The sequence below is a fragment of the Chiloscyllium plagiosum genome, unplaced genomic scaffold, assembly GCF_037043375.1.
Source record: "Chiloscyllium plagiosum isolate Xiang-an unplaced genomic scaffold, Cpla_swu_hap1 HiC_scaffold_43, whole genome shotgun sequence".
Taxonomy (NCBI): Eukaryota; Metazoa; Chordata; class Chondrichthyes; order Orectolobiformes; family Hemiscylliidae; genus Chiloscyllium; species Chiloscyllium plagiosum.
Window position 1 is genome coordinate 24,497,282 of NW_028270181.1, and position 25,506 is coordinate 24,522,787.

The following is a 25,506-nucleotide window of genomic DNA, read 5'->3' on the forward strand; positions in this document are numbered from 1 at the left end:
GGGCGGGGGGTTAGTCACACCTAATTCCAGATCCAGATACACCCTCCCGTCCTCCCTCCACCAAATCCACCACTGCGCTCTACCACAGCACTGCCTTTTAACTCCCCCACCCTCTAGTCTAGTTCCTCTCTCCACACCCACTCCAGCAAGGTATTTGGACAATGACCAGGGTTCCTGATATATCTCAGATTCCAAGCTGCCAAACAGCAGCACTGCCAGAGATGCAGGAGAGGTACTAGGAAACTGTGGCTTTATTGAATGGTACATGTTGATATCTTCATCTGAGGAGGGTGAGTCTGCAAAGCAAGAAATTAATGTCTTAATCATAGAGTCCCTACAATGTGTAAGCAAGCCATTCAGTCCATCGAGTCTGCACCGAACCTCCAAACAGCATCTCACCCAAATCTCCCCCTACTTCCCCATCCCCATGACCCTGCATTTCCCACAGTTAACCTACTACAGGGCAATTTAGCATGGCCAATCCATCTAACCTGCATATCTTTGGACTGTGGGAGGAAACCACAGCACATGGAAGAAACCCACGCAGACATGGAGAGAATATGCAAACTCCACACACAAGCACCCAAGGCTGAAATTGAACCAAGTTCCCTGGCGCTGTGAGGCACTGTGCTGTCCTTTCTCCTGGTAGAAAACAAATACATATTTGAGCTATTTCTCACCTGATAATTGAAAAATGTTCCTTTGAGATTTATTTTCCCTTGAAGAAATAATTTGGGAAGGAGCCACTCTAATAATCCTTTCAGTGATGGTTAGGGTGCCCAATTTGTGTTGCACGCTGCTAATGTTACATGTTGCATAATCACAGGATCATAAGCAATTAAAATAAACTTAGGAGCTCTCATTGCTTACCTGCAAGATGGCTTGGTAAAGAAAGGTCTTTTGTAAACCTCTTCTGTTACATGGATATCCTCTTCACTGCAAATACAGACTGTCCGAGGCTCATCCTTGAAATGTTCTATGTCATTATAGACATAATTGGTATTTTCATTCAACTGAGCAAAGTTATAAAGCTGAAAATTGAAAGCACATAATGGGTAAAATTTTCATTTCTCAAACATGAGTTCGCTGAAACTAAGTACAGCCTATTCTTTTTTAACCGCTTTAACATACTTTGTTTGTGTTCAGTGGTATGCCTAACCCCTCTGAGATAGCACCATGATACAAACACTGGTTATTATGCCAGAAAATTTCCTGTAATCATGTCCTTATTGAACTGAGTGAATTCATCTTTGCTGTCCAGTCATTTAGTTGAACAAATGCCCTCAACATTTCTGACGCAGAAAAGGTGCTAAAAATGAAAACAACGGAGTCTCCAGCGCCCCTATTTATTGCCATCTCCTGAAAACGGTTGTTGGGTCAGGGTGAGCTGTGATGCTCAGTCTATTAATCAATCATTTACCACAGGCTAGGTTTGCATTGTTTGATATGGGATTGGAGCCTAGGGAGCTCAGCAAGAGTCAATGCTCTGAGCAAAGACACCGTGTTATCCTGAAGCTCGTATTTCACCCATTATTCATTTATAAATTCACTGAGAGCTCATAAAATTGTGCCCAATTTCTTACACAATATTACACTGCACTGTCATCAGTTACTATATCTTTTCACATTTTATGAACATTTGGCCTATTGCACATGAGCCAAGAAAGAAACAAGCACACCAGCATTTATATACTGCTTCTGATACAACCACATGCCCCTAATCAGTATTTTAAAACTAAAAATAATGTCACAGAAGCATTATCAAGCAGAGAACTGACACAGAGCCAAAGAAGAAGACATTAGCATGAATCTGCAGACCAGTGAGAGAGATGGTGGCATAACGGTAATGTCATTGAGTTAGTAATTCAGAGAGCTAAGCAATACTCTGGGAATATGGGTTAAAATTTGGCCATGGTAGTTGGTGATATTTAAAGTCACTAACATATCTAGAGTACAAAGATACTCTCAGTAATGGCGACCATAATATTACCATCAATTATCAGGAATATGTGTCATGTTCATTAATGTCCTTTAGGGAAAGAAATCTGCTACCTGACTAGCCTACTTGTGACTACAGATCCATAGTAATGTGGCTGACTCTGAAATGGCCGAGCAAGCCACTCAGATCACTGGCAGTTAGGAATGGCTGCCAAATGCTGGCTTGCCAGTGATGCCCAGATTTTATGAAAGAATTTTTTCAAGCCAAACTCTTGGAAAGAAATAAGTTTTGAAAAGAATCAGCTAATTAATTGCAATTCCTAGAATATGGACAGCTGGAGATAATGACTGACAGCAGTGACATGACGAAGATGCATCATGGGGCAGATATGTTGGAATACAGAGTTCATCATACCCCACAAACATTTCAGCTGCAGTGAAGCTACAGCGCAGTGTTCAGGAATATAGTTCAAGTCTACCTCCTTCCTGATAGCCAGCTCTAGTTTTTCCACTTCCAGGTCTCTTCCCAAGTCATGAAGGTTTTCATGAAGATTTTCTTTACTCCGGGGGGTGTAGGGAACAAAGTCATTCTCGACATGCAGGAAAACCACAGGCTCCTCACGAACACAGAAAAACAGAATTTCCTTCAATGAGAAAGAAAGTTCAATAAAAAGAAAATCTTGCAATTAGAAGCACTGTTCATGATTTCAGGACATCCCAAAAGCACTTCAAAGCTAATGACATACTTCTATAATGTAGTAACTACTGTAATATAGAAAATAGACCAACCAATTTACAGGCAGCAAGCTCCAACAAGCAGCAATGAGATAAGTGGCTACTTTAGTTCTGATGGATAATGTAGATAATTGCAAAAATCTCCTCTGCCCCTTTTTGAATAGTGCCATAGAATTTGTTTTGACCACCACCGACAGCAAATACGGCCTTGGCTTCACATCCTATGTGAAAGATAAAGGTAGCATTCCCTCAATATCAGCCCAGATTTTGTGCTCAGGTCTCAGAAAAAGGGTTTAAACCCCCACAACCTTTAGACAGAGAGGCTCGAAAAGCATCAAGAGTAGTGAAGGTGAGATCCAAACAGATTGGAGAACTGGAGCTGAAGTGTTCCAGTTTCATCGCGCAGTTCTAAGAGGAATCACTGGACCCAAAACATAAACTCTGATTTCTCCCCACAGATGCTGCCAAATATAGAACATAGAACAGTACAGCACAGTACAGGCCCTTCAGCCCTCGATGTTGTGCCAACTTTTTATCCAACTCTTCAGATCAAACGAATCTATATCCCCTTCGTTGCATTATCTTCCATGTGCCTATCCAAGAGTCACATAAATGCCCCTAATGTATCTGACTCTACTACCACCGCTGACAGTGCATTCCACCCACCCACCAGTCTCTGTGTAAAGATCCTACTTCTGACATCTCCCCTAAACCTTCCTCCAATTACCTTAAAATTATACCCCCTTGTGACAGCCATTTCCACCCTGGGAAAAAGTCTCTGATTATCCACTCACCTGTCATCTTTCTTCACTCCAATGAGAAAAGCCTTAGCTCCCTCAACCTTTCTTCATAAGACATGCCCTCCAGTCCAGGCAGCATCCTGGTAAATTTCCTCTACACAGTCCCTAAAACTTCCACATCATTCCTATAAAGAGGCAACCAGAACTGAACACAATATTCGAAGTCTGGTCTAACCAGGGCTCTACAGGGATGCAGCATAACCTCGCAGCTCTTAAACTCAATTCCCCTGCTAATGAAAGCCAACACGCCATAAGCCTTCTTAACAACCATATCAACTTAGGTGGCAATTTTGAGGGATCTATGGACATGGACCCCAAGATCCCTCTGTTCATCCACACTGCCAAGAATCCTGCCTTTATCCCTGCATTCTGCATTCAAATTTGACCTTCCAAAATGAATCACTTCACACTTTTCCAGATTGAACTCCATCTGCCACTTCTCAGCCCAGTTCTGCATCTTGTCAATGACCCTTTGCAAACTACAACAGCGATCCACATGATCCACAACTCCACCAACATTTGTGTCATCGGTAAACTTACTAACACACCCTTCCACTTCCTCGTCCAAGACATTTATAACAATCACAAAGAGCAGAGGTCCCAGAACAGATCCCTGCGGAATATACTGGTCATCACGCTTCAGGTTGAATACTTCCCAACTACTACCACACTCTACCTTCTATGGGCCAGCCAATTCTGTATCCAGACAGCTAGATTTCCTTGTATCCCATGCCTCCTTATTTTCTGAATGAAGCTGCCATGGGGAACTTTATCAAACGCCTTGCTAGAATCCTTGTACACCAAATCCACTGCTCTACTTTTGTCAATGTATTTTGTCACATCCTCAAAGAATTCATTAAGGTTTGTGAGACATGACCTGCCCCTCACAAAGCCATGCTGACTATCTCTAATCAAACTATGGTTTTCCAAACAATATAAAGCCTGTCTCTCAAAATCCTCTTCAATAATATGCCCACCAGAGACGTAAGACTGACTGGTCTGTAATTCCCAGGATTACCCTTATTCCTTTTCTTGAACAAGGGAATAACATTTTCCACCCTCCAATCATCTAGCACTACTCCAGTGGCCAGTGAGGACGCAAAGATCAATGCTAAAGGCATAGCAATATCTTCCCTCGCTTCCTGCAGTAACCTTGGGTATATCCTGTCTGGCCCAGGGGACTCAGCTAACCTTAGGTTTTTCAAAATTTTCAGCACATTCTCCTTCTTAACATCAACCTGTTGGAGCATATCAGCCTGTTTTATACTGTCTTCACAAATGTCAAAGTCCCTCTCAGTAGTGAATACTGAAGCAAAGTATTCATCAAGGTCGTCTCCTACCTCCTCCAACTCCAGGCATAACTTCCCTCCACTACCCCTAATCGGCCCTATCCTCACATTGGCCGTCCTCTTGTTCCTCACATAAGTATAAAATGCCTTAGGATTTTCCTTAATCCTACCATGTCCCTTTCTAGCTCTCCCAAGTCCATTCTTCAGTTCCTTCCTGGCTACCTTGTAACCATCTAGAGCCCTGTCTGATCCTTGCCTCCTCAACCTTAAGTAAGCTTCCTTCTTCCTCTTGGAGATTTTCCAGCAATTTCTGTTTTAGTTTATGTCTTAATATTTTTTCCTAGCTTGTATCCTGCTGAAAGGTCACTGACCTGAAAAGCAAATTCTGTTTCTCTCTCCACTTCTTTGACCTGCGTAGTATCTCCAGCATTTTTAATTTATTTGCATTTCTGAACTGCACGGTCAGATTCTCTCACAATGGTCTGAAAAGATTAGCAATGAAACAAAAGAGGGCACTGACCTTATAACCTTCCTGTTGAAACACTTGGAGAACCTGTTTAAAGCCGTTAAGACTAGGTTGCCCCATTCCGAACACTGGGTAGTTTCCCTTGGCCTGCCTGAAGTTGGGTACTCCATAATAGCCAGTAGTGTTCAAGACGTCTATCTTATTGTAGATATCACAAACCATGAAATACTTTCCCTGAAACACAAGGAAAGGTTCAATCATGGGTTAATGCAAGTACAAGAGACAGGGTTAGCATAATACTATTTAAATAAACATTTGAGATATGTTGGTCAGATCACCGGGTCACCTTATCTTTCGTGTCAGATTGGGAGAAACTCTATTTCCATAGCTCAACCAATAACATAATTGTCATTTACACAGAAGCTTTAATCTCCCTAGTTCATTCACAGAAGTGCCTTCAAGGCAAATTTGATATTATGTAACACAATAAAACACAATTTTAGAATAGGTGACCCAAACATTAGTCACATAACTAGGTTCCAAGGAGCATCTTAAAAGAGGAGAGTACGGAAGCAAAGAAATTAAAGGGAGGCAGTTCAGAGTTTAATTTCCATGCAGCAGAAAGGAGCAATGGCAGAGCGATTAAAATCAGGGATGCTTGAGCGACCAGAGTTAGGAGTGAAGAAATTGTAAGCTTGTGGAATTAGAGAAGGTACAAAGATAGGGAGGAAGAAATCAGAGGTTTGAACATAAGGATGAGAATTTTAAAATTGAGGGATTGCTGGACTAGTATGGTTTCAGTGAGCACATGGGTTATAGGCGAAATAATTTGGTTGCAAGAATGCTTCGTAAAGTTTTTTTTTAATTCAATCGTGGAATACTGACATCACTGGCTGGCCAAGAATGTTTTGCCCATTCCTAGCTGCCCTTGAGAAGGTGATGAACTGCCTTTTTGAACCACTACAGTCCACATGTTGTAGGGTGACTCACAATGCTCTTAGGGAAAGAATTCCATGCTCTTGACCCAGCAAGAGTGAAGGAACAGCATTAGATTTCCAAGGATGGTGAGTGGCTTGGAAAGGAACAAGGTGGTGTTCCCATGTATCTGATGCCTTTGTCCTTCTAGATGGAAGTGACCATGGATTTGAAAGGTGCTGTCTAAGGATCTTTCTGTAGCGCATCTTGTAGATTATACACATTGCTTCAACTGAATATCAATGGTGGAGGAAGTGGATGCTTGTAGATGTGATGCCAATCAAATGGGGTGGATGCTGTCAGGCTTCTTGTTGGAGTTGCACCCATCAAGGCAACTGAGCAGTATTCCATCACACTCTTGACTTGTGCCACGTAGATGGGACAAGCTACCTTCTCCCAGCCCCACCCCCTCTCATTTATCTCTCCATTCCCGAGGTTTCCAGCCTCATTCCTGATACAGGGCTGCTGCCCAAAACATTGATTTTCCTGCTCCTCAGATGCTGCCTGACCTGCTGTGCATTTCCAGCACCACTCTAATCTTGACTCTAATCTGCAGCATCAGCAGTCCTCACTTTCGCCATCTAGATGGGAGACAGGCTTTGGGAGTCAGGATATGGGTTATTCATCTGACCTGCTCTTGTACTAACTGTATTTATGTTGGTAGTCCAGTTGAGTTTCTGGTCTATGGTAACCCCTAGGATATTGGGGATTCGGTGATGGTAACACCGCTGAATATTATGAGGCGGTGATTAGACTGTCTCTTATTGGAGATGGTCATTGCCTGGCACTTGTGTGGTGTGAATCTTAATTGCCACTTGTCAGCCCAAGCCTAGATATTGTCCAGATCCTGTTGCATTTAACAGACTGCTTCAGTAACTGAAGAGTCAGAAATGGTGCTGAACATTAGGCAATCAATGGCAAACATCCCTACTTCTGACCTTATGAAGGTCACTGATGAAACAGCTGAAGATGGTTGGCCTGGGACACTCCTGACATGCCCTCCTGCACTCTCCATTGAACCAGTGTTGATCCCCTGTCTTGATGGTAATGGTTGAGTGGGAAATATGCCGGACCATGATGCTACCGATTGTGCTAGATTGCGCTGCTGTTGATGGCCCATAGTGCCTCATGGATGTCCAGTCTTGAGTTCTTATATCTGTTTGAAGTCTGTCCCATTTAGCATGGTGATTGTGCCACATAACATGATTCAGGATATTCTCAATGCGAAGGCAGGACTTCATCTCCACAAGGACTGTGCAATAGTCACTCTTACTGAAACTATCATGGACAAAATGTACCTTCAGCCAGCAGATTGGCAAGGATGAGGTCAACTAGGAGTGTAGAGGAAGGAAGAGAGCTTCTTCAAGGAAGAAGCTCCTCCTTCCACCTATCACATTCCCAATGCTCCTTCGCCCCCCCCCCCCCACCTTTTATCTTAGCCTGCTTGGCACACTCTCCTCATTCCTGAAGAAGGGCTAATGCCCGAAACGTCGATTCTCTTGCTCCTTGGATGCTGCCTGACCTGCTGCACTTTTCCAGCAACACAGTTCTCAGCTCAACGATGAGGTCAAGTCTGTTTTTCCTTCTTGTCAGTTCCCTCACCACCTGCTGCAGACCCAGTCTAGAAGCTACGTCCTTTAGGATCCAACTAGCTTGATCAGTACAGTTGCTGCTGAGCCACTCTTGGTGGTGGACATTGAAATCCCTATCATACATTTTGCAACCTTGCAAATGTTTTCAACGTGGAGGAATACTGATTCCTCAGTGGAGGGAGTATGGTTCATGATATCAGCAGAAGCTTTCCTTGCCTATGTTTAATCTGAAACCATAAGACGTCTTGGGTCCAAAGCCAATGTTGCAGACACCCAGAGCAACTCCCTCCCAAATGTATACCACTGTTCTAGGTATAAGTTTGCGCGCTGAGCTGGAAGGCTTGATATTAGACGTTTCGTCACCATATTAGGTAACATCATCAGGGAGCCTCCAGTGAAGCAAAGATGGTATGGCCTGCTTTTTATTTATGTGCTTAGGTTTCCTTGGGTTGATGATGTCATTTCCTGTGGTGATGTGATTTCCTTTTTTCCCTTAAAATGAACAGGGAATGACGTCACCACATGAAATGACATCACCAACCCAAGGAAACCTAAACACATAAATAAAAAACAGGCCATACCACCAGTGCTTCACCGGAGGCTCCTTGATGATGTTCCCGCGTATGGTGGCGAAACATCTGAAAACAAAACCTTCCAGCTCAGTGAGCAAACTTCCATCCAGTACATCAATCTGAGCTATACATCTTTTCAAAATTTGTATAGTACAGTGCTACCACCTTTGCTGGGTCTGTCCTGCCAGTGGGACAGGACATAGCCAGAGATGGTGGTGGTGGCATCTGAAACATTGTCTGTCAGGTATGATTCGTGAAGTATGACTATATCAGGCTAATATTTGATTATTCAGTGAGACAACTCTCCCAATTTTGGCACTAGCCACCAGATATTAGTGAGGAGGACTTTGCTGAGTCAACCAGGTTGTTTCTGCAACCACCTTTCCAGTGCTTAGGTTGATGCTGGGTGATCTGTCCCATTTCACTTCTTTCTTGAGATTTCATAGTGATTGATACAACTGAGGATGGCAGATTTCCTTCCCTGAAGGACATCAGTGAGCCAGATGAGTTTTTTTTTCTGAAAATTGACAATAGTTTCATGGTCTTCAGTACATTCTTAATTCCTGATATTTTTTATTGAATTTAAATTCCACCAAATCCAAATTTCACCAGCTGCAATGGCTGGATTTGAATCTGGGCTCCTGGAAAATTGGATGAGTTTCTGGATTAATACTGAAAATGTGTTGCTGGAAAAGCGCAGCAGGTCAGGCAGCATCCAAGGAGCAGGAGAATCAACGTTTCGGGCATGAGCCCTTCTTCAGGAATGAGGAGAGTGTGCCAAGCAGGCTAAGATAAAAGGTAGGGAAGAGGGACTTGGGGGAGGGGCATTGGAAATGCGATATGTGGAAGGAGGTTAAGGTGAGGGTGATAGGCCAGAGTGGGGGTGGGGGCGGAGAGGTCAGGAAGAAGATTGCAGGTTAGGAAGGTGGTGCTGAGTTCGGGACTGGGACTGATACAAGGTGGGGGGAGGGGAAATGAGGAAACTGGAGAAATCTGAGTTCATCCCTTGTGGTTGGAGGGTTCCTAGGCAGAAGATGAGGCGCTCTTCCTCCAGCATTCGTGTTGCTATGGTCTGGCGATGGAGGAGTCCAAGGATCTGCATGTCCTTGGTGGAGTGGGAGGGTGAGTTGAGGTGTTGAGCCACGGGGTGGTTGGATTGGTTGGTTCGGGTGTCCCAGAGGTATTCTCTGAAACGTTCCGCAAGTAGGCGGCCTGTCTCCCCAATATAGAGGAGGCCACATCGGGTGCAGCGGATGCAGTAAATGATGTGTGTGGAGGTACAGGTAAATTTGTGGCAGATATGGAAGGATCCCTTGGGGCCTTGGAGGGAAGTAAGGGGGGAGATGTGGGCGCAAGTTTTGTATTTCTTGCGGTTGCAGGGGAAGGTGCCAGGAGTGGAGGTTTGGTTGGTGGGGAGATCCCCCACCACTGGTCCTCACCTACCACCCTACCAACCTCCATATACATCATATCATCGGTCGTCATTTCTGCCACCTCTAAACGGACCCCACCACCAGGGATATATTTCCCTCCCCTATCAGCGTTCCGAAAAGACTGCTCCCTCCGTGACTCCCTTGTCAGGTCCACACCCCCCCACCAACCTCCTCTACAACACCTGGACCAACCAACCCCACCACCGGTGGCTCAACATTTCAACTCCCCCTCCCACTCCACCAAGGACATGCAGATCCTTGGACTCCTCAATCGCCAGACCATAGCAACACGAATGCTGGAGGAAGAGTGCCTCATCTTCCGCCTAGGAACCCTCCAACCACAAGGGATGAACTCAGATTTCTCTAGTTTCCTCATTTCCCCTCCCCCCCACCTTGTCTCAGTCCCAACCCTCGAACTCAGCACCACCTTCCTAACCTGCAATCTTCTTCCTGACCTCTCCGCTCCCACTCCCACTCCGGCCTATCACACTCAGCTTTACCTCCTTCCACCTATCACATTTCCAACGCCCCTCCCCCAAGCCCCTCCTCCCTACCTTTTATCTTAGCCTGCTTGGCACACCTTCCTCATTCCTGAAGAAGGGCTCATGCCCGAAACATCAATTCTCCTGCTCCTTGGATGCTGCCTGACCTGCTGCGCTTTTCCAGCAACACATTTTCAGCTCTGATCTCCAGCATCTGCAGTCCTCACTTTCTCCTTTCTGGATTAATAGTCTAGCAATAATACTACTGGGCCATCGCCTCTCCGATTTTGCTTCATCAGGCACAGTATCAATTCAGCTGAACATTACAATCAAACAACTGACAGCAACACAGAAAGGTGGAAACAGAAGCTAAAAGATTAGCTATAAAGGAGCTTGTCACTTCATGGAACATCTTTTATTTTACTTGAAAATACTGTCAGTTGCAAACTATGTATAAGGATATTGGATAATACTACTAATTTTTTTTGTGCAAAAATATTTGAATGCACAATTTCAAATATTGGATAGATTAGATTCCCTACAGTTTGGAAACAGGCCCTTCAGTCCAACAAGCCCTCCGAACAGTAACCCATCCAGAACCATTTCCCTCTGACTAATGCACCTAACACTATGGGCAATTTTAGTATGGCCAATTCACTCGACCTGCACATCTTTGGACTGTGGGAGGAAACCAGAGCACCCGGAGGATACCCATGCAGACACGGGGAGAATGTCTGTGTAGAGGTTGCACAGTCGCCCAAGGCTGGAATTGAGCCTGGGACCCTGGTGCTGTGAGGCAGCAGTGCTAACCACTGAGCCACCATGCCACCCCATTTCACATCATTTTCCAGCCATTAACATGCCTTAACTTTCAACACAGTTATTACAATTGGCCTTTTTAAAAACTAAATCAATGCCTATCCCTTCTTCCAGCCTTGGGGCATATCCCAACTGAGCCAAAAATGTCCAACTCCTATGCATTTTCAGGGTTATTGGAATCTGGAGCAGGAGGCCCATAAGTTCTAAATGAAATCTGCAAACTCAGCATAGATTGCATTTGAGATCTGCTTTCTCTGTGAGTAACACAATGCTATCCTGAGCCTGCAGTCTAGGCATGAGGAGGAAGGGGGAGACAAAGAGGAGGGAAGTGATGCATGTTTTGCTTTCAGCAGGATGTTTCACCTGACACAGCATTGCATATGCTACCCACATAACATCATAAACTGTGAGTGGATAACGTGGTATTGAAGAATCCAGCTGGTGATTATACAGAAACATTACATTCGTAGGCACATCAGTATCTGGGCTAAAGTTAAGCTATGGGGCTACAGGGAACAGCTCACCTCTACTAATGTGCCATGTTTCAAATGATCCCAACCAGAGTCTGATAACTTCTAACTCTCAGGTAACAATGCTATAAGACAGTGATGATGACATGTGCATGTCTTTAAAGGTACCCTGACGTGAGACTTATCAGGACCAAGAAGAAGAAGAGAGGTTGAGAAGAGGAAGAAAGAAGGGATGAAGGAAGAGGAAGAAACAAGGAGAAAATTAGCATGCAAATGATACAATCAAGCACTCAGTTTGGTACAATTCAGGTCAGCAGTGAACAATCTTTAACATGTACACAAAACCTAGTTTATCGATTAAAAATCTGACTTCACATGAGAACGTCATGTCTGAAGATATTTGTGGATGATGAAGGCCTTTTGGCTCATCCTTAATTCATACAAGCTCTTACACAGTATAAACGGCTATAGTTCAAGAAGGCAGTTCACCGCTACCTTCTCAAGGAAGACTAGGAATAGGCAATAAATGATGGTCCAGCCAACGACACCCAAATCCCAAGAGTGATTTTTGTTTTCTAAAAAATCATGTTAATTGCTTCTTAAATTATCCCAAGCTCAATCATTCTAACTGGAATTTTATTGCACAAGATTATCATTTCCATACAAAGAAGCATCTCTTGATATTACAGCTAAAATGATATTTTATTAGTTTATATGTGTAACCGTAGAGTTATACAGCATGGAAACAGGCCCTTCAATCCAACTCGTTCATGCCGACCAACTTTGCCTGCTTTGGCCAATATCCCTTTAAACGTTTCCAATTCACATACCTGTCCAAATTTCTTTTAAACATTGTAACTGTACATGCATCTACTACTTCCTCTGGCAATTCATTCCACATATGAACCACCCTCTCCATGAAAAAGTTGCCTCTCAGGTCCCTTTTAAATCTTTCCCCTCTCACTTTAAAATTATGCCCTCTGGTTTTGAACTCCCCTACTTTCGGGAAAAGACCTTTGCTATTCACCTTACCTATACCCCTCAACTTTCTGTGCTCTCCAGTGAAAGAAGTCTCAGCCTATCCAGCCTCTCCTTAGCACATGCTCCAGTCCTTAATCCAAAGTTTAATTTAATGTATATGTGGTGATAATCTGGGTTTTGATAACTTAAACTCTCTCTTGTAACCCCCTCTCAATCACTTCTTTCAAAGTGTTCTCTCCAGTATACGAACTAACAGAGAGATTGTCACTGACAGCCTTTCAATCTCTAATGGGAGGGACATAATCCTGAAATTAGATCTACCACGAAGAAGCAATTTAAGTTTTATTTTCTCTCAGTGATCTGGAATCCTCAAGAAAGATGTGGATGCCAAGGGTCAATCAGAGTTTTCAAGCTGGGATTAACAGATTTGGTTGGGTAAGAATATCTTCACCATAAAATGTTTGGCAGGTCTCTGCCACATGAAGGTGAGCCAGCGCAGCCTATAAACATTGAGATAATTTATCAACAGTTGCTGCTTCAATCACTGCAGAATGATTCAGTGACAGACCACGCAAACACTCATCTGAGTTTGGCTTTAAAGGGGCACTGTACACATCATAAAGCAGGAGAGAAGCAAGGAGCAAATCAATGAGAAATTATTTGTAAACAGTGAATATTTCTTCTAAGGGCTCATTTGCAGACAGCAATGTGATAAATTCTTCAAACTACATAGCCTTCCACTGAAACGTGGAAGAAATTCCTGCCCTAACTCATGGAGGCACGGCCCTTTAAGTAGAATGGTCTGACAGCTGCCACGCAACTGACTTTCCTTGCAAGCATACATTAAAACACATTAACAGGGTAAAATGATCAGAGGCCAACTATATTTTATTCAGGTAGAGGGAAAACGAGTACAATTTGTGTTTTGAAACATGGCATGTTATTGTCTGGAATTCACTGCCTGAAAAAAGTGGTGGAAGCAGATTCAAGTGCAAGTCAAAGAAAGGATTTGGATATCTGTCAGAACAGAAACATTTCCAGAGCAATGGGAAAATGGTAAGGGAGTAGATCCAATTGGATACATCTTCCAAAGAGCCAGTATGGGGATAATGGGCTGAATGGCCTCCTTAATGCTGGAATATGCATTCTTGGTGAAAGTTGCAACAATATGAGGTGAATGGTAAATTTATTCCTTTATTTGGGATTTGGTACTAATTCCTAAGGTGCTTTCTTCTTCCTCTCACCAGTGAATCCCAGATGCGCTGTCCCACGCCAGGCAAAATTGTTTCATCCCTACAGGACATTAGTGAATCTACAACAATCAAAGATAATTTCATGGCCAAAATTACTGAGACTGGCTTTTATGTTCTTGATGTTATTAACTGAATTCAAATTCCACTAGCTGCCATAACAGGATTTGAACCCATGATGTTGAAAGAATAGCCTGAACTTCTCGATTAACAATCTGGTGACATCACCACTATGCCACCCATTCTCTGGGCACCACACCTTCAACAGGATGTTGAAACATTATAATGGAGATTTACCTAGAAGATGCCAGGATCGAAGAACTTGTGGTTTTGTGGATACTTGGACAAACTAGGATGGTCACCTTATTGCCGGGAACGATAAGGGGAGGTCTAGTTGAGCTATTCCAAACTATGGGGGTGTCTTGATTGCCTGGTATTGACTGTTGATAGACAGTTTGAAAGTGGGTTGGTCACTGTTGTGCTTCAGTTTGCTTAACACAAATTTAGCAATCTCACACCAGGACTCATAAACCAAATGCTGGTTTGTTTATTGAAGATATATTGCAGAATTGCTCAGCAAACAAATTCACAGCGAAGTTTCAGCAACTGTTACGGGGAAACACAATTGCAACTCCCTAACACTACATTCTGAGACCTAGACAATGCAATGGCTATTGTTTTATATCTTGGTTACTTGCTTATTAGCATATTCTCTCAAAGTGATATCACAGTGACCAGTGATCATTTCTTTAAAATGGGAAATGGGAAGAATTTTCACCCCCACAGAGGAAAGATAAGATCTGGAATACACTACTTGAAAGAATGGTGGAATCGGCTTCCAGAGCTTTCAAAAGGCAATCGAACATGTACTAGATTGATCTGCGGGGTTATGGGGAAAATTCTGAAATGTGGAAAGAAATTTGATAACCCCCTGACAGAATCAGAACAAAATGATCTCCTTTTGTGCTGATCAACTGATAACACTAGATTCAGAATGAAGAGTAGACTTATGTAGGGATCTTCCTAAGCTTTGTTTAAACTTAGATGGTCACAAGGGAGAGAAACCACAATATCTTTAGCTAACTTGTTTACACCACATCACATGGGACGGATTTTACTTCCATTTCTCCTTACCTGAACAAGATAGTGTTCCGGCAAGTTATCTGAAATTTTCCCAATTATATAGTTTGCTTTTAACAAGTCATCGTGAATCTGAAACTCTTCTTTACAGTTATACCTGAAAGATGGAAAAATAATTATTTCACTTTGCTAATTACTGTTCAATCATGTGAATATAAGAGACTTAACTTAACATTTCTCTGATAGATTACATCCGAAATTGGCACTATTGAATAATTGCCGAATCATCCTTAATTTTAATCTGAGGAGCTACACTACGGCTCCAATACTTTACTTTGGCTCGTTTTCTTCTTTAAACTGGAAGTCCAAATTTCATCTTCCCAGAAATCTGCACATTTTACTCTTCATGCTCTTGTGACACGTGTTAGTCATTCCACTGGTTATCAATGGGATGGGGAATTAAGACAGTGAGGGAGTAAACATTCTTCGAGTGAGACAGTGTGGAGAGCAGTGCATGCGATGGAGAGGGATGGGATAGGATGAGGTTATGTGGAGAGGAACAGGATGGAGGGGACTGAGGATGGGTATGGAAGGGAATGTAGAATCATCCTCAAAACCGAAGGGGAATAGGGATTGAACTCATTCCCAAAAATCCCACAAAATGTGTGAAAATTTAGTCACAGAAGTGATCACTCAAAGGAGTCACCCCATCTCCCCCTATATGTGGGATGCAGAGATTCCATGACTAGCCCATCCTCCAATCAGATATGCTGTCTCTTCCCTGCAGGCTGCTCTTCCAACTACAGGTTCAGACTCTTCTGCTCTTGCTGCACCTAATCTGTGATTAGAGGAACAGCTAAGGCAGGAGGGAGAAAACCTGTTATTGGTTGAGCTTGAAGAGTTAGTCTGGTTATTCCTGGGGCCCCTGGACTGTAGAGTTTCGGGTGAGTACCCATTGAACCCATGACTCAGTGTGAGCTTGGCAGTCAGATGGGGAAGTGACAGGTAGCTGGGCCTGAGTGCTGGGTTCTTCCATTCATCATTGGAAAGTTAAGTAGCATAGCCTACACATATCCTGTGACTTCTCCATCAGTGACCAAGTTTTTTGATTGTTATAGCCACTTGGTACTCCTGCTGAGATGAGAAGGCAGTCAGCAGAGCTTTCTAACCCTAACTCTATTGCAGGAGAGGTTGTCAAGCTACATCTGTGACTCACCACTCCATGTGGGAAAAAGTGAGGAGTGAAGATGCTGGAGATCAGAGCTGAAAAATGTGTTGCTGGAAAAGCGCAGCAGGTCAGGCAGCATCCAAGGGCTTATGCCCGAAACGTCGATTCTCCTGCTCCTTGGATGCTGCCTGACCTGCTGCGCTTTTCCAGCAACACATTTTTCAACTCACCACTCCATGTTCCCACCTGAGTTCGGAATGGTGCTGTTGGGAGAGTGGAAAGAGATTCAATGGTTTGATTTGTGGAGATGAATAGTTTCCTCTTGGAGTTTTCTTTTCATGAGTGAGAGAAAAAATTGGAGACCTGCCCCACATTCCGCTTGCCAGGTGTCCAAATTGCTAGAAGAATGGACAAAGTACCTGAAGAGACTGGCTCAGAATCCATCTCCTGGATCAATGCTTACTCCTCACTCAATACCAACCAAACCATTGTTAGGGTGAAGGCTCCAACTGGGAATGCCTCATATCATTACAAACAAATCTGTAACAATGACATACTGACAAATAAAATGAGACTACACTAAGGGTACAAGAGAAATTCAGCTATGATCATTACTCTTCATTGTTATCGAGTGGAAAGAGCAAATCAAAGAATTATTATGGTACAGAAGGAAGCCAAAGTCCCATCATGCCCACACGGGCTCATTAAATGAGCACAATTATCAAGTGCTATTCCCCTGCTTTTTCCGTATATCCTTGCAATTATTTTTACGCAAATAATCATCCAATGCCTTAAATGAACGGGGATGCATCCAATATTACCAACCCTCTAAGATTGCCTTGGAGAATTTAGGAATTAAAGATTAACCTTCTACAACCACCCTAGGAAAAAGAAAATAAAGAAAAAAAAAGCTTTTTATTGTAACACTTTTATTTGCCAGTTTAAAATGCCTTGATAATGGAGACAAAATGGATATTTCAGCAGATCAGTTGTCAGCAGTATGGCAGATCAAATCTCCAAGAACACAACCATCCAGAATTGGCAATGCCAGATACAGAGGATGAAGGTGAGGCACGTTATTTGAACTCTCACCATGAAGATTGCCAATTCAGGTTGGACATAGAATCATAGAATGGGCATTATTGAGCTACATGGGGTTTTCCAAAAATCAGTAATAGTTGTTGTAGTTAACCTTTGTTGAGACTGGATTCCAATTCCAGTTTTCTTTTATGGGCATTCATGAACCGAATCAATAATCAATGATAATTTCATAGCCATTATGATTGAGAGTAGATTTCAACTCCAAATTTAGTAACTGAAATTAAATTCCTTCAGATGCCATGGTGAGACTTGACTCTATGTCCTTAGTGAACTGGCCAAGAATACTCAATCAATGACATTAACATCACACTACCGTTTGCCTCAGCATGGCCTGAATGGCCAAGAACTACCTGCATGGTCTAACTCACGTGATCAACACGGGTGCCACCTTATTGGTGATGATGGATTTGGCCTTATTGTGAATGCTGAGTGTCTGGAAGGAGTTGACACTAATTGATCGCCTGCTCTCTGTTGTCTCGTTGCTCTGGCCGTTGTCACTGAGTTGTCCTATGGATACCGTTTGCTGAGCAGCGCTGGCAGTCGTCCCCATAATCCACAAACGGCTTGAAACAAAAGAAAACAAAAACCATTAAGTAGCTGTTTACCCATGATGGCATGACCACCAGGAGAGGATTTTCATCCCAATACCTCAACTATTTAACAGAAAGTGACAGCAAGGCAGATTCACCAGTTCTGGTTAGACTGAGCTCTGAAGAAAAGCCTGTGACCTGAAACATTCACTTCTCTCCATAGCAGCAGCCAGAACAGCTGGGATATTTTTGCTTTTGATAAACTGAGGATTATCTACTCCCTGACATGGATGTAAAAGATCCCACAGCACTATTTCAACAAAAAGCAGGAGAGTTGTCCCTCGCCCCCTGTCAGTACTTAACCTACATCACGAAATCAGATGATCTGCTCATGATCACAATACAGTTTGTGGGAGGTTACCATGCACAAACTGGTTGCTGCCTTCCTGCATTACAGCAGTGCCTACACATCAAAAGTGCTTTCTTGTTGGTAAAGCACTCTGAGCTGTCCCATGGGTCACGAAAGGTGCTGTAAAATGCAAATCTGACTTCCTTTTACTCCACAAGCAGAAGACCAGGAAGTGCTTGAACGCTATTTCTTTCTCCCACAGTCAAACAACCAGCTGGCACTTACTGTCTGAATTACCATAAGAAGAATGTCTGTTTGGCTTATACTGAAAAATGTTCTGCAGCATTTTGACCACAGGACAGAAAAAGGCACTGTGCTACTTTAAGAAATTATTTTACAGCAGTAGCTTTTTTCTTACTGTTTATCTACAGAAGCTTAATGGAAAATGCATTCAAAACAGATTTCATTACTTTTTCTTTTTAACACAACCCAGTCTTCCTATAAAACCCCACATACATTTCTTACAGTTAACATAAAACAATATTACTTCAAAGCAGCTGTTGCAATCCTCAATTCTGCTGATCTCAGTGAAAGACTGATGAACACCAGCTCTGTGTTAATTCCAAGCCTGGAGTCTTAAAGAAAAGTTTGCAACAATTTTCTATGCAAAGCACGCAAATTAAACTTCAGCATTCAGTTGATAGAATGAATGGAGAATAAAGCACTAATTTAAATAACTTTTATTGGGCACAAATGAGACACTGTAATGTTATTTTCTCATTTCTACTCTTCGCATTTTCTTCTCCTCAACTTGCTCCAGAAACACCACATTATTCCCTTCAGTACCTCACGTGTGAATTGGCCCCCTTTTACCTCGAGCTTGAACACTGAACCAAGTTGAGCCCAATTTGATCATTACTCAACATCTGACGCCAAATATTTCCAATGAAGCAGGGTGGGGCAATTGCAAGTCAGAAATCTGAAGCTAGTTGAATCTCCCCCAAACCTGGCTCAGTTGACTCAATTGTGGATGGGATGCACATGAGTATCAAGAATTTCCTGTTCTGTAGAGATTAGGAGACTCCAGGAATTAAACACTGGTCTTCCAGACATTGCTACAGGAGCTCCAAGTGTGTTCCTAGTGAAAACTAAGTACCTAAAACAAAAATATACTTTTGTTTTCATTGACCATTTTACTTTATTCATTTGGAAAATACTGGAGATGGAATGAAAGGTTGGTTGACCAAACAGACTGATTGGAACATCATGTTATGTGATGAGAACTTCAGGAATACAGTCATAGAATCATACAGCAAGGGAACAGACCCTTTTGTCCAACCAGTCCATGCTAACCATGTTACAAACTAAACTAGCCCCATTTGCCTGTGCTTTGCCCAATACCCTGCAAACCTTTCCTATTCAAGTACTTATCCAAATGTCTTTTAAATGTTAGAACTCCACCTGCATCCACCACTTCCTCTGGTAGTTCATTCCACTGTGTACCCAAGTTGCACCTCATGTCCTTTTTCAAACTTTCTCTTCTCACCTTTAAAATATACCTCCTAGTTTTGAACTCCCCCACCCTGAGGAAAAGACTCTTCTCAGTCATCTTATCTGTGCCCCTCATAATTTTATACATCTGTACGAGTTCATCTCTCAACATCCTACATTCCAGTGAAAAAAGTCCCAGCCTTTCCATTCTATTTTTATTTCTCAAACCTTCCATTCCCAGCAAAATGCTGGTAAATCTTTTCTGAACTCTCTCCAGTTTAGTAATACTCTTCCTATAACAGAGCCACCAGAACTGCACACAGTACTCCAGAAGAGGTTTCACCAATGTCCTGTACAACCTCAACATGATGTCCCAACTCCTGTACTCAAAGGTCTGAACAATGATGGAAAGCATGCTAAATGCCTTCTTAACAATCCTGTCTACCTTTGATGCATAGAACCATGTGCCTGAACCCCTCGGTCTCCCTGTTCCACAACTCTACCTAGGTCCTACAATTAACTGTATAAGCCCTGTCTTTGTTTGTATTCCCGAAATGTAATACCTTGCATTTATCTAAGTTAAACTCCACCTGCCACTCCTCAGCCCACGTACCCAATTGATCATGAGCTATTTGTCTTAGATAACCTTCTTCACTGTCCACTATACTACCAATTTTGGTATCAACTGCAAACTTACTGACATGCTTCCTACATTGTCATCCAAATCATTTATATAAATAACAAGCAAAAGTGGACCCAGTACCGATCCCTGTGGAACACCACTGGTCAGTGGCCTCCAGTCCAAAAAAATGACGTTCCACCACCAGCCTCTGTCTCCTTACATCAAGCCAATTTTGTATCTAATCGGCAAGCTCACCCTGAATCCCATGTGATCTAGTTTTACAAATTAGTCTACAATGCAGAACATTGTCAGCATAAGTGAGAACCATGAACCATGTTCAGCAGACACCTCACATCTCTGATTGGTTAAAACCAGCACTACCTTCATGAGATCCTGCAGTTACTAGCAGAATAGGCATACCAACCTGACAGTCTTCTCCCTGGTTAATATTCCCAAGGAGGCACTGATCACGCATGACCAGCTGCGATGGAGGAGCCACATTGCAGATCCAAGTCTCCCCAAGCAAGTGCTCTATTCTGAGCTCTACAATGGTAAGTGAAATACTACAAGGACACCCTGAAAGCATCTCTGAACAAATGCAAAATCCCCAGAGATATATGGGGATTATCCTGCTTATCCTGGAATGTAAAATGGAGAAGAAGCATCCGTGAAGGTATTAACCACTTCAAGCTTCACCGAGTGGAGCATGTGGAGAACAAGCACAAGCAGCGGAAAGAGTGCACAGAATCCAGAGCGTACCAACCACCCGTCTCATCAAGCACGACTGGCCCGACCTGTGGCAGAGTCTACGGCTCCAGGAATATAGTCAGCTGAAGTTCACAACACTCTGGACAGTTCAGCAATTGACTGCTAACTCTAAGGAATTCAATATATTCACCATCGCCCATTTTCCACTAAAGTCAAAGACCAATTTCATTTCCAGTGAAGGAAAGTACTTGAGGACGTAGGTTTGCTCACTGAGCTGAATGGTTCATTTCCTGACGTTTCGTTACCTTACTGGGTAACATCTTCAGTGGACCTCATGCGAAGCAATGCTGAAAATTCCTGCTTTTTATTCCTGGGTTTCTTTGGGTTGGTTATGTCATTTCCTGTGGCAAAGTCACTTCCTGTTCCTTTTTTCAGGGGGTGGTAAATGGGGTCTAACTCGATGTGTTTGTTGATAGAGTTCCGGTTGGAATGCCTTGCTTCTAGGAATTCTCGTGCGTGTCTTTGTTTGGCTTGCTCTAGGATGGATGTATTGTCCCAGTCGAAGTGGTGTCCTTCCTCATCCATATGTGAGGTTACTAGTGAGAGAGGGTCTCACAAATCTTCTCAAAACTCGCTAAGAACTTGCATTTACGTAGCAACTTGTATGACCATAGACCGTTCCAAAGCTTTACAAACATTAAAACACTTTTGAACATTAAAGTTATTGAGTACAATCATTTTCTCTCTACATTTATCACATAGACAGCTGAAACTGACAACCGGAAGCGGCAGGGACAGGCCACTATAAATGCCGGAGGAAACACCACAGAAGCGCTTCACAGGAGGCTCCCAAGCACTGAGGATGTCACCTAGACAGGGGACGAAACGTTTGCAACAAAAACTTCCAGCTCAGCGAACAGAACCACAGCAGACAGCTCTCTCACACACAGCAATGCAATAACAAACAGATTGTTTACTTTTCAATGATGTAAATATTAAACCAGATATGGGAAAACCTTCCTCGCTAGGATGCACCATAGAACCTTTATCATTCATTTGAGAGGCCTAGATTACATACCACAACTGGGACATGAACACACAACCTTCTGATACTGAGACAAGTTTGCTACCAACTAAGCCAGATAAAACTTAACATTCTCCTTAACTCAAAAATTGCCATTTGATTCAATTGCCTGAAATACAATTGGTGGTAATAAATGGAGCATGCTTACTGCCCATTATTGACTTATATTTGTACAGAATGATCTACAAAAGAGAAGCAAATATGAAGGGGACACACAACAGAAGGCTTATCAGCAGAAAGGGCAATTGATTTCAACATTTCTGGATCATATACTTGTGTGTGTGTTAGTGTTCTCTGATTGAGAAGTGTGTGTAAATAAAGATTGCGTGAGGGCAAGAGCAAAAGTGGCTCCCAAATTAGGAGTTTGTTAGCTCTCCGATAGTCTTTTGTTAAACCTCATTGGAAAAACATGGACATGGGACAAAGGTAGCAGCGTGGCAGTTGGATCAAGGCCAGACTGCAGCTTCACATCAAATCAGGGAGGAGAAAGAGAGGACTGCAGATGATGGAGATCAGAGTCGAAAGTGTGTGGTGCTAGAAAAACACATCAGGTCATGCAGGAGAATTGATGTTTAAGGCAGGAGCCCTTCATCAGGAAACGTTGATTCTCCTGCTCCTCAGATGCTGCATGACCTGCTGTGCTTTTCCAGCACCACACACTTTCCATGTCAAATCAGTCAATCCAAGAGCATCAAACCATTCAAACCCAGACTCATTAGCACAGAAAGCAGGTAAAATTGTTTTAAGTCAGATTTAATTGTTGGATATAATGTACTGGGTAAGGAATACTGCCTCCCAAAGAGTTAAATGCACTAGTTTGATCAGAAGTGCCTAATGAAGGGGAGCCTGTTACCCAACCTCTGAAGAATCAACATACAACAGTCTGGCTCTTGTGGTATAATGATAGTGATGGTGTCCCTACCTCTGAGCCAGGAGACCGAGATCCAAGTCCCTCTTGCTCCAGAGGTGTGTCATAACATCTGAAAACAGATTGATTGGGAAACCATCTACAACAGTCCACAGCACCTCGATTTACCCTCTGCTTCCCTCTGATCTGCTCTTCAGACATATCCTCTTTGTATAAAAGGGGAGGTTTCGCTTCACATACTGCGAACTCTCGGGAAGGGGAAGAGAATAAATAAGTCGCCCTACCGCGCCTCCTTCTCGGCCAAGTGCATTCGGGGATTCCCGTCCAGGCAATCCAGGGCCATTTTGTCAGCCAACTGGACAGGATGGCCTTGTTTAGTTTCTTTTTGGAGAGAGCTGGGATTTTGGGGTGGGAGTAAATACGCACGGCCCTGACAGCGGGGCCCAAGGCAGTCCATCGCCTGTTGCCACGGACAACCGCAGCACATCTGGCCGCCAGATGGCCACGCGCGCTGCTGCTTCAAATGGCCACACATTCCAAACAGCAACGGTCAGGCACCGGCCGCAGCTCTCCCTTAATCTGAGATTGTAAACCACCACAGCCAAAGGCGGACTTTTAAAAAATCGCGCGTCTACTTCGCTGCATCAAATCATTTATAACGTTCCGACTTTCCCTTTTCCTCCCGAAATCAGGAGCAAGCGTCAGGTTCAGTTTTATTTTTTATTACTGTTCGTTCGTTGGCTGCGACCGTCGCTTCACTGTCCATCGCCATTTGGCCTGAAGGATGAAACGATAACATACAAAAACAGAAAATACTGGTAATGCTCAACAGGTTCGGCAGCATCTATGGAGAGAAATCAGTTGACGTTTCAGAACCGTTCTGAGAAACGGTCACTGGACCCCAAATTCTCTCCACGGATGCTGTCAGATCTGCTGAGCTTTTCCAGCAACTTATGTTTTTGTTTCGGATTTCCAGCGTCTGCAGTTCTTTCGGTTTTTGTTGAGGTGGTGAGCTTCTTGAATCACTGTCGGGACACCCATAGAATTGTTAGGAAGAAGATTCCAGTTCAACTGCAGAATTTTATCCTTCCGAGTCAGGGGTTCGAATCTAATTCCAGACAGACTTGGTGAATAGAGATCACAGGAGTCCAAGCTTTACATTCTGGTGCCCTATGGTATACTCACCCACACCCCTCCATCATATGGATTGTGAGTAGAATCTCTTATTTGAGTCATATCATGCCCAGTCCCTGTTCATAAACTAAGGTAGGTTGGTCAAGTTGATAACCTTTAACATTTGCCTACTAGAAGTCAACCAATTGCAGTTTTATTTCAGTTTACCCCAGGCCTCAACAGCTTTTAAGGAGAGAGAATTCTAGATTTCCAATGCCCTTAAGGTGAAGTGGTGCTTCCTGACTTCAGCCCCAATGTTAAGGTTCTGTTCCCTTCTTCTAAATCTACCCAAATTGAGGAATCAATTCCTCTCTATCATCCATATAATTCCATTAATCACAACATCTGTTGTGGAGGTGTTGGCCTAGTGGTATTAAACGAGAGACTCTGGGAATCTGGGTTCAAATCCTACCATGGCAGATGATGGAATTTGGATTCAATGTTTAAAAAAAATTGGAATTAAAAATCTAATAATGTTTGTGGAACTTGTGCTGTCAGGAAAACCTCATCTGGTTCACTAATGTCCTTGAGGGAAGGAAACTGTCATCCTTACCTGGCCTATGTGTGATTCCAGACTCACAGCAATGCGGTTGACTCTTATGGATGAGCAATAATTGCCAGCAACACCCACATCCTGTGACTGAATTTAAAAAATAAACACAGCAGCTGGTGCAATTTCAATTAAATTAATAAACTTGGAATTATAAAGATAACCTCAGTAATGGTGACCACAGCAACTATCGTTGATTGGTGTAAAAACTCAACTGGTTTGCTAAAGTCCTTCAGGGAAAGAAACCTGACATCTTTACCTGGTGATACCTGACTCAGCAATGTAATTAACTGCCTTTTGAAATGGCCTAAAAACGCTCAGTTCAAGGCAATCAGGGATGGACAATAAATGGCAGCCTTGCCAGAAATGCCAACATCCCATGGAAGAATGAATGATCTATAACAATGATATTAGATCAACCCTCCATCTGCTATAAGTAAGGCAATACCAATGCAAGTTCGGCTCTCCTCACCACTTCCCTGCCTGTCCATGCATCACAGTTTTGTAGGCTGTGATTTTCAATGCTGCTATAATTAGTTTAAGGGTAGGCCATTTAGGACTGAGATGAGGAGAAATTTCTTCACCCATAGAGTGATAAGCCTGTAGACTTCACTGTCACAGATACAGTTGAAGCCAGCACTGAATGTTTTCAAGAATGAGTTAGATATAATTCTTGGGCCAAAAGGGATCAAAGGGTATGGAGAGAAAGCAGGGGAAAAAAAAAGAGTATTGAGTTTAGATGATCAGCCATGAATAGTGCAGCAGGTTCAAATGGCTAAATAGCCTAGCTCTGCTCCAGTATTCTATGTTTCAGTTAGGCATCAAGGGTTAACCAGTACCCATGAGACCATACCCTGATAAGGAATCAATACTTTTGGGTAAAGGGGTGGCTGCTGGTTCTGAGTAGGTGTATTCCTTGCAGCCTCATGGGATCTTCCACTGCAACAATCTCATTTCAGCCAAAAGGCTGTATTTTATTT

At 43.0% G+C, this 25,506-nt stretch overlaps 1 protein-coding gene and 1 long non-coding RNA gene across 8 annotated transcripts in view; one reads left to right on the forward strand and one right to left on the reverse strand.

The window, feature by feature from the left end:
* Positions 1 to 25,506, reverse strand: part of LOC122541788 (paladin-like) — a 246,748-nt gene that overhangs the window by 169,313 nt on the left and 51,929 nt on the right. For 3 of the 7 annotated variants that reach the window (XM_087982494.1, XM_087982491.1, XM_087982493.1), the window contains 5 exons: positions 17,520 to 17,714; positions 14,937 to 15,039; positions 5,283 to 5,462; positions 2,418 to 2,582; positions 871 to 1,031 (listed from right to left, as the gene is read on the reverse strand). In XM_087982494.1, the coding sequence (XP_087838620.1) occupies positions 871 to 1,031; positions 2,418 to 2,582; positions 5,283 to 5,462; positions 14,937 to 15,039; positions 17,520 to 17,701 (791 nt within the window). In that variant the 5' untranslated portion in view covers positions 17,702 to 17,714. Of the gene's footprint in view, positions 1 to 870; positions 1,032 to 2,417; positions 2,583 to 5,282; positions 5,463 to 14,936; positions 15,040 to 17,519; positions 17,715 to 22,857; positions 23,047 to 23,087; positions 23,236 to 25,506 lie in introns of those variants that run through there. The other 4 variants (XM_043678764.2, XM_087982490.1, XM_043678763.2 and 1 more) reach the window with 3 other exon arrangements.
* Positions 23,316 to 25,506, forward strand: part of LOC148137454 (uncharacterized) — a 75,052-nt gene continuing 72,861 nt past the window's right edge. Inside the window, exon 1 of the long non-coding RNA XR_015754277.1 lies at positions 23,316 to 23,508. This is a non-coding gene — a long non-coding RNA (uncharacterized LOC148137454). The remainder of the gene's footprint in view (positions 23,509 to 25,506) is intronic.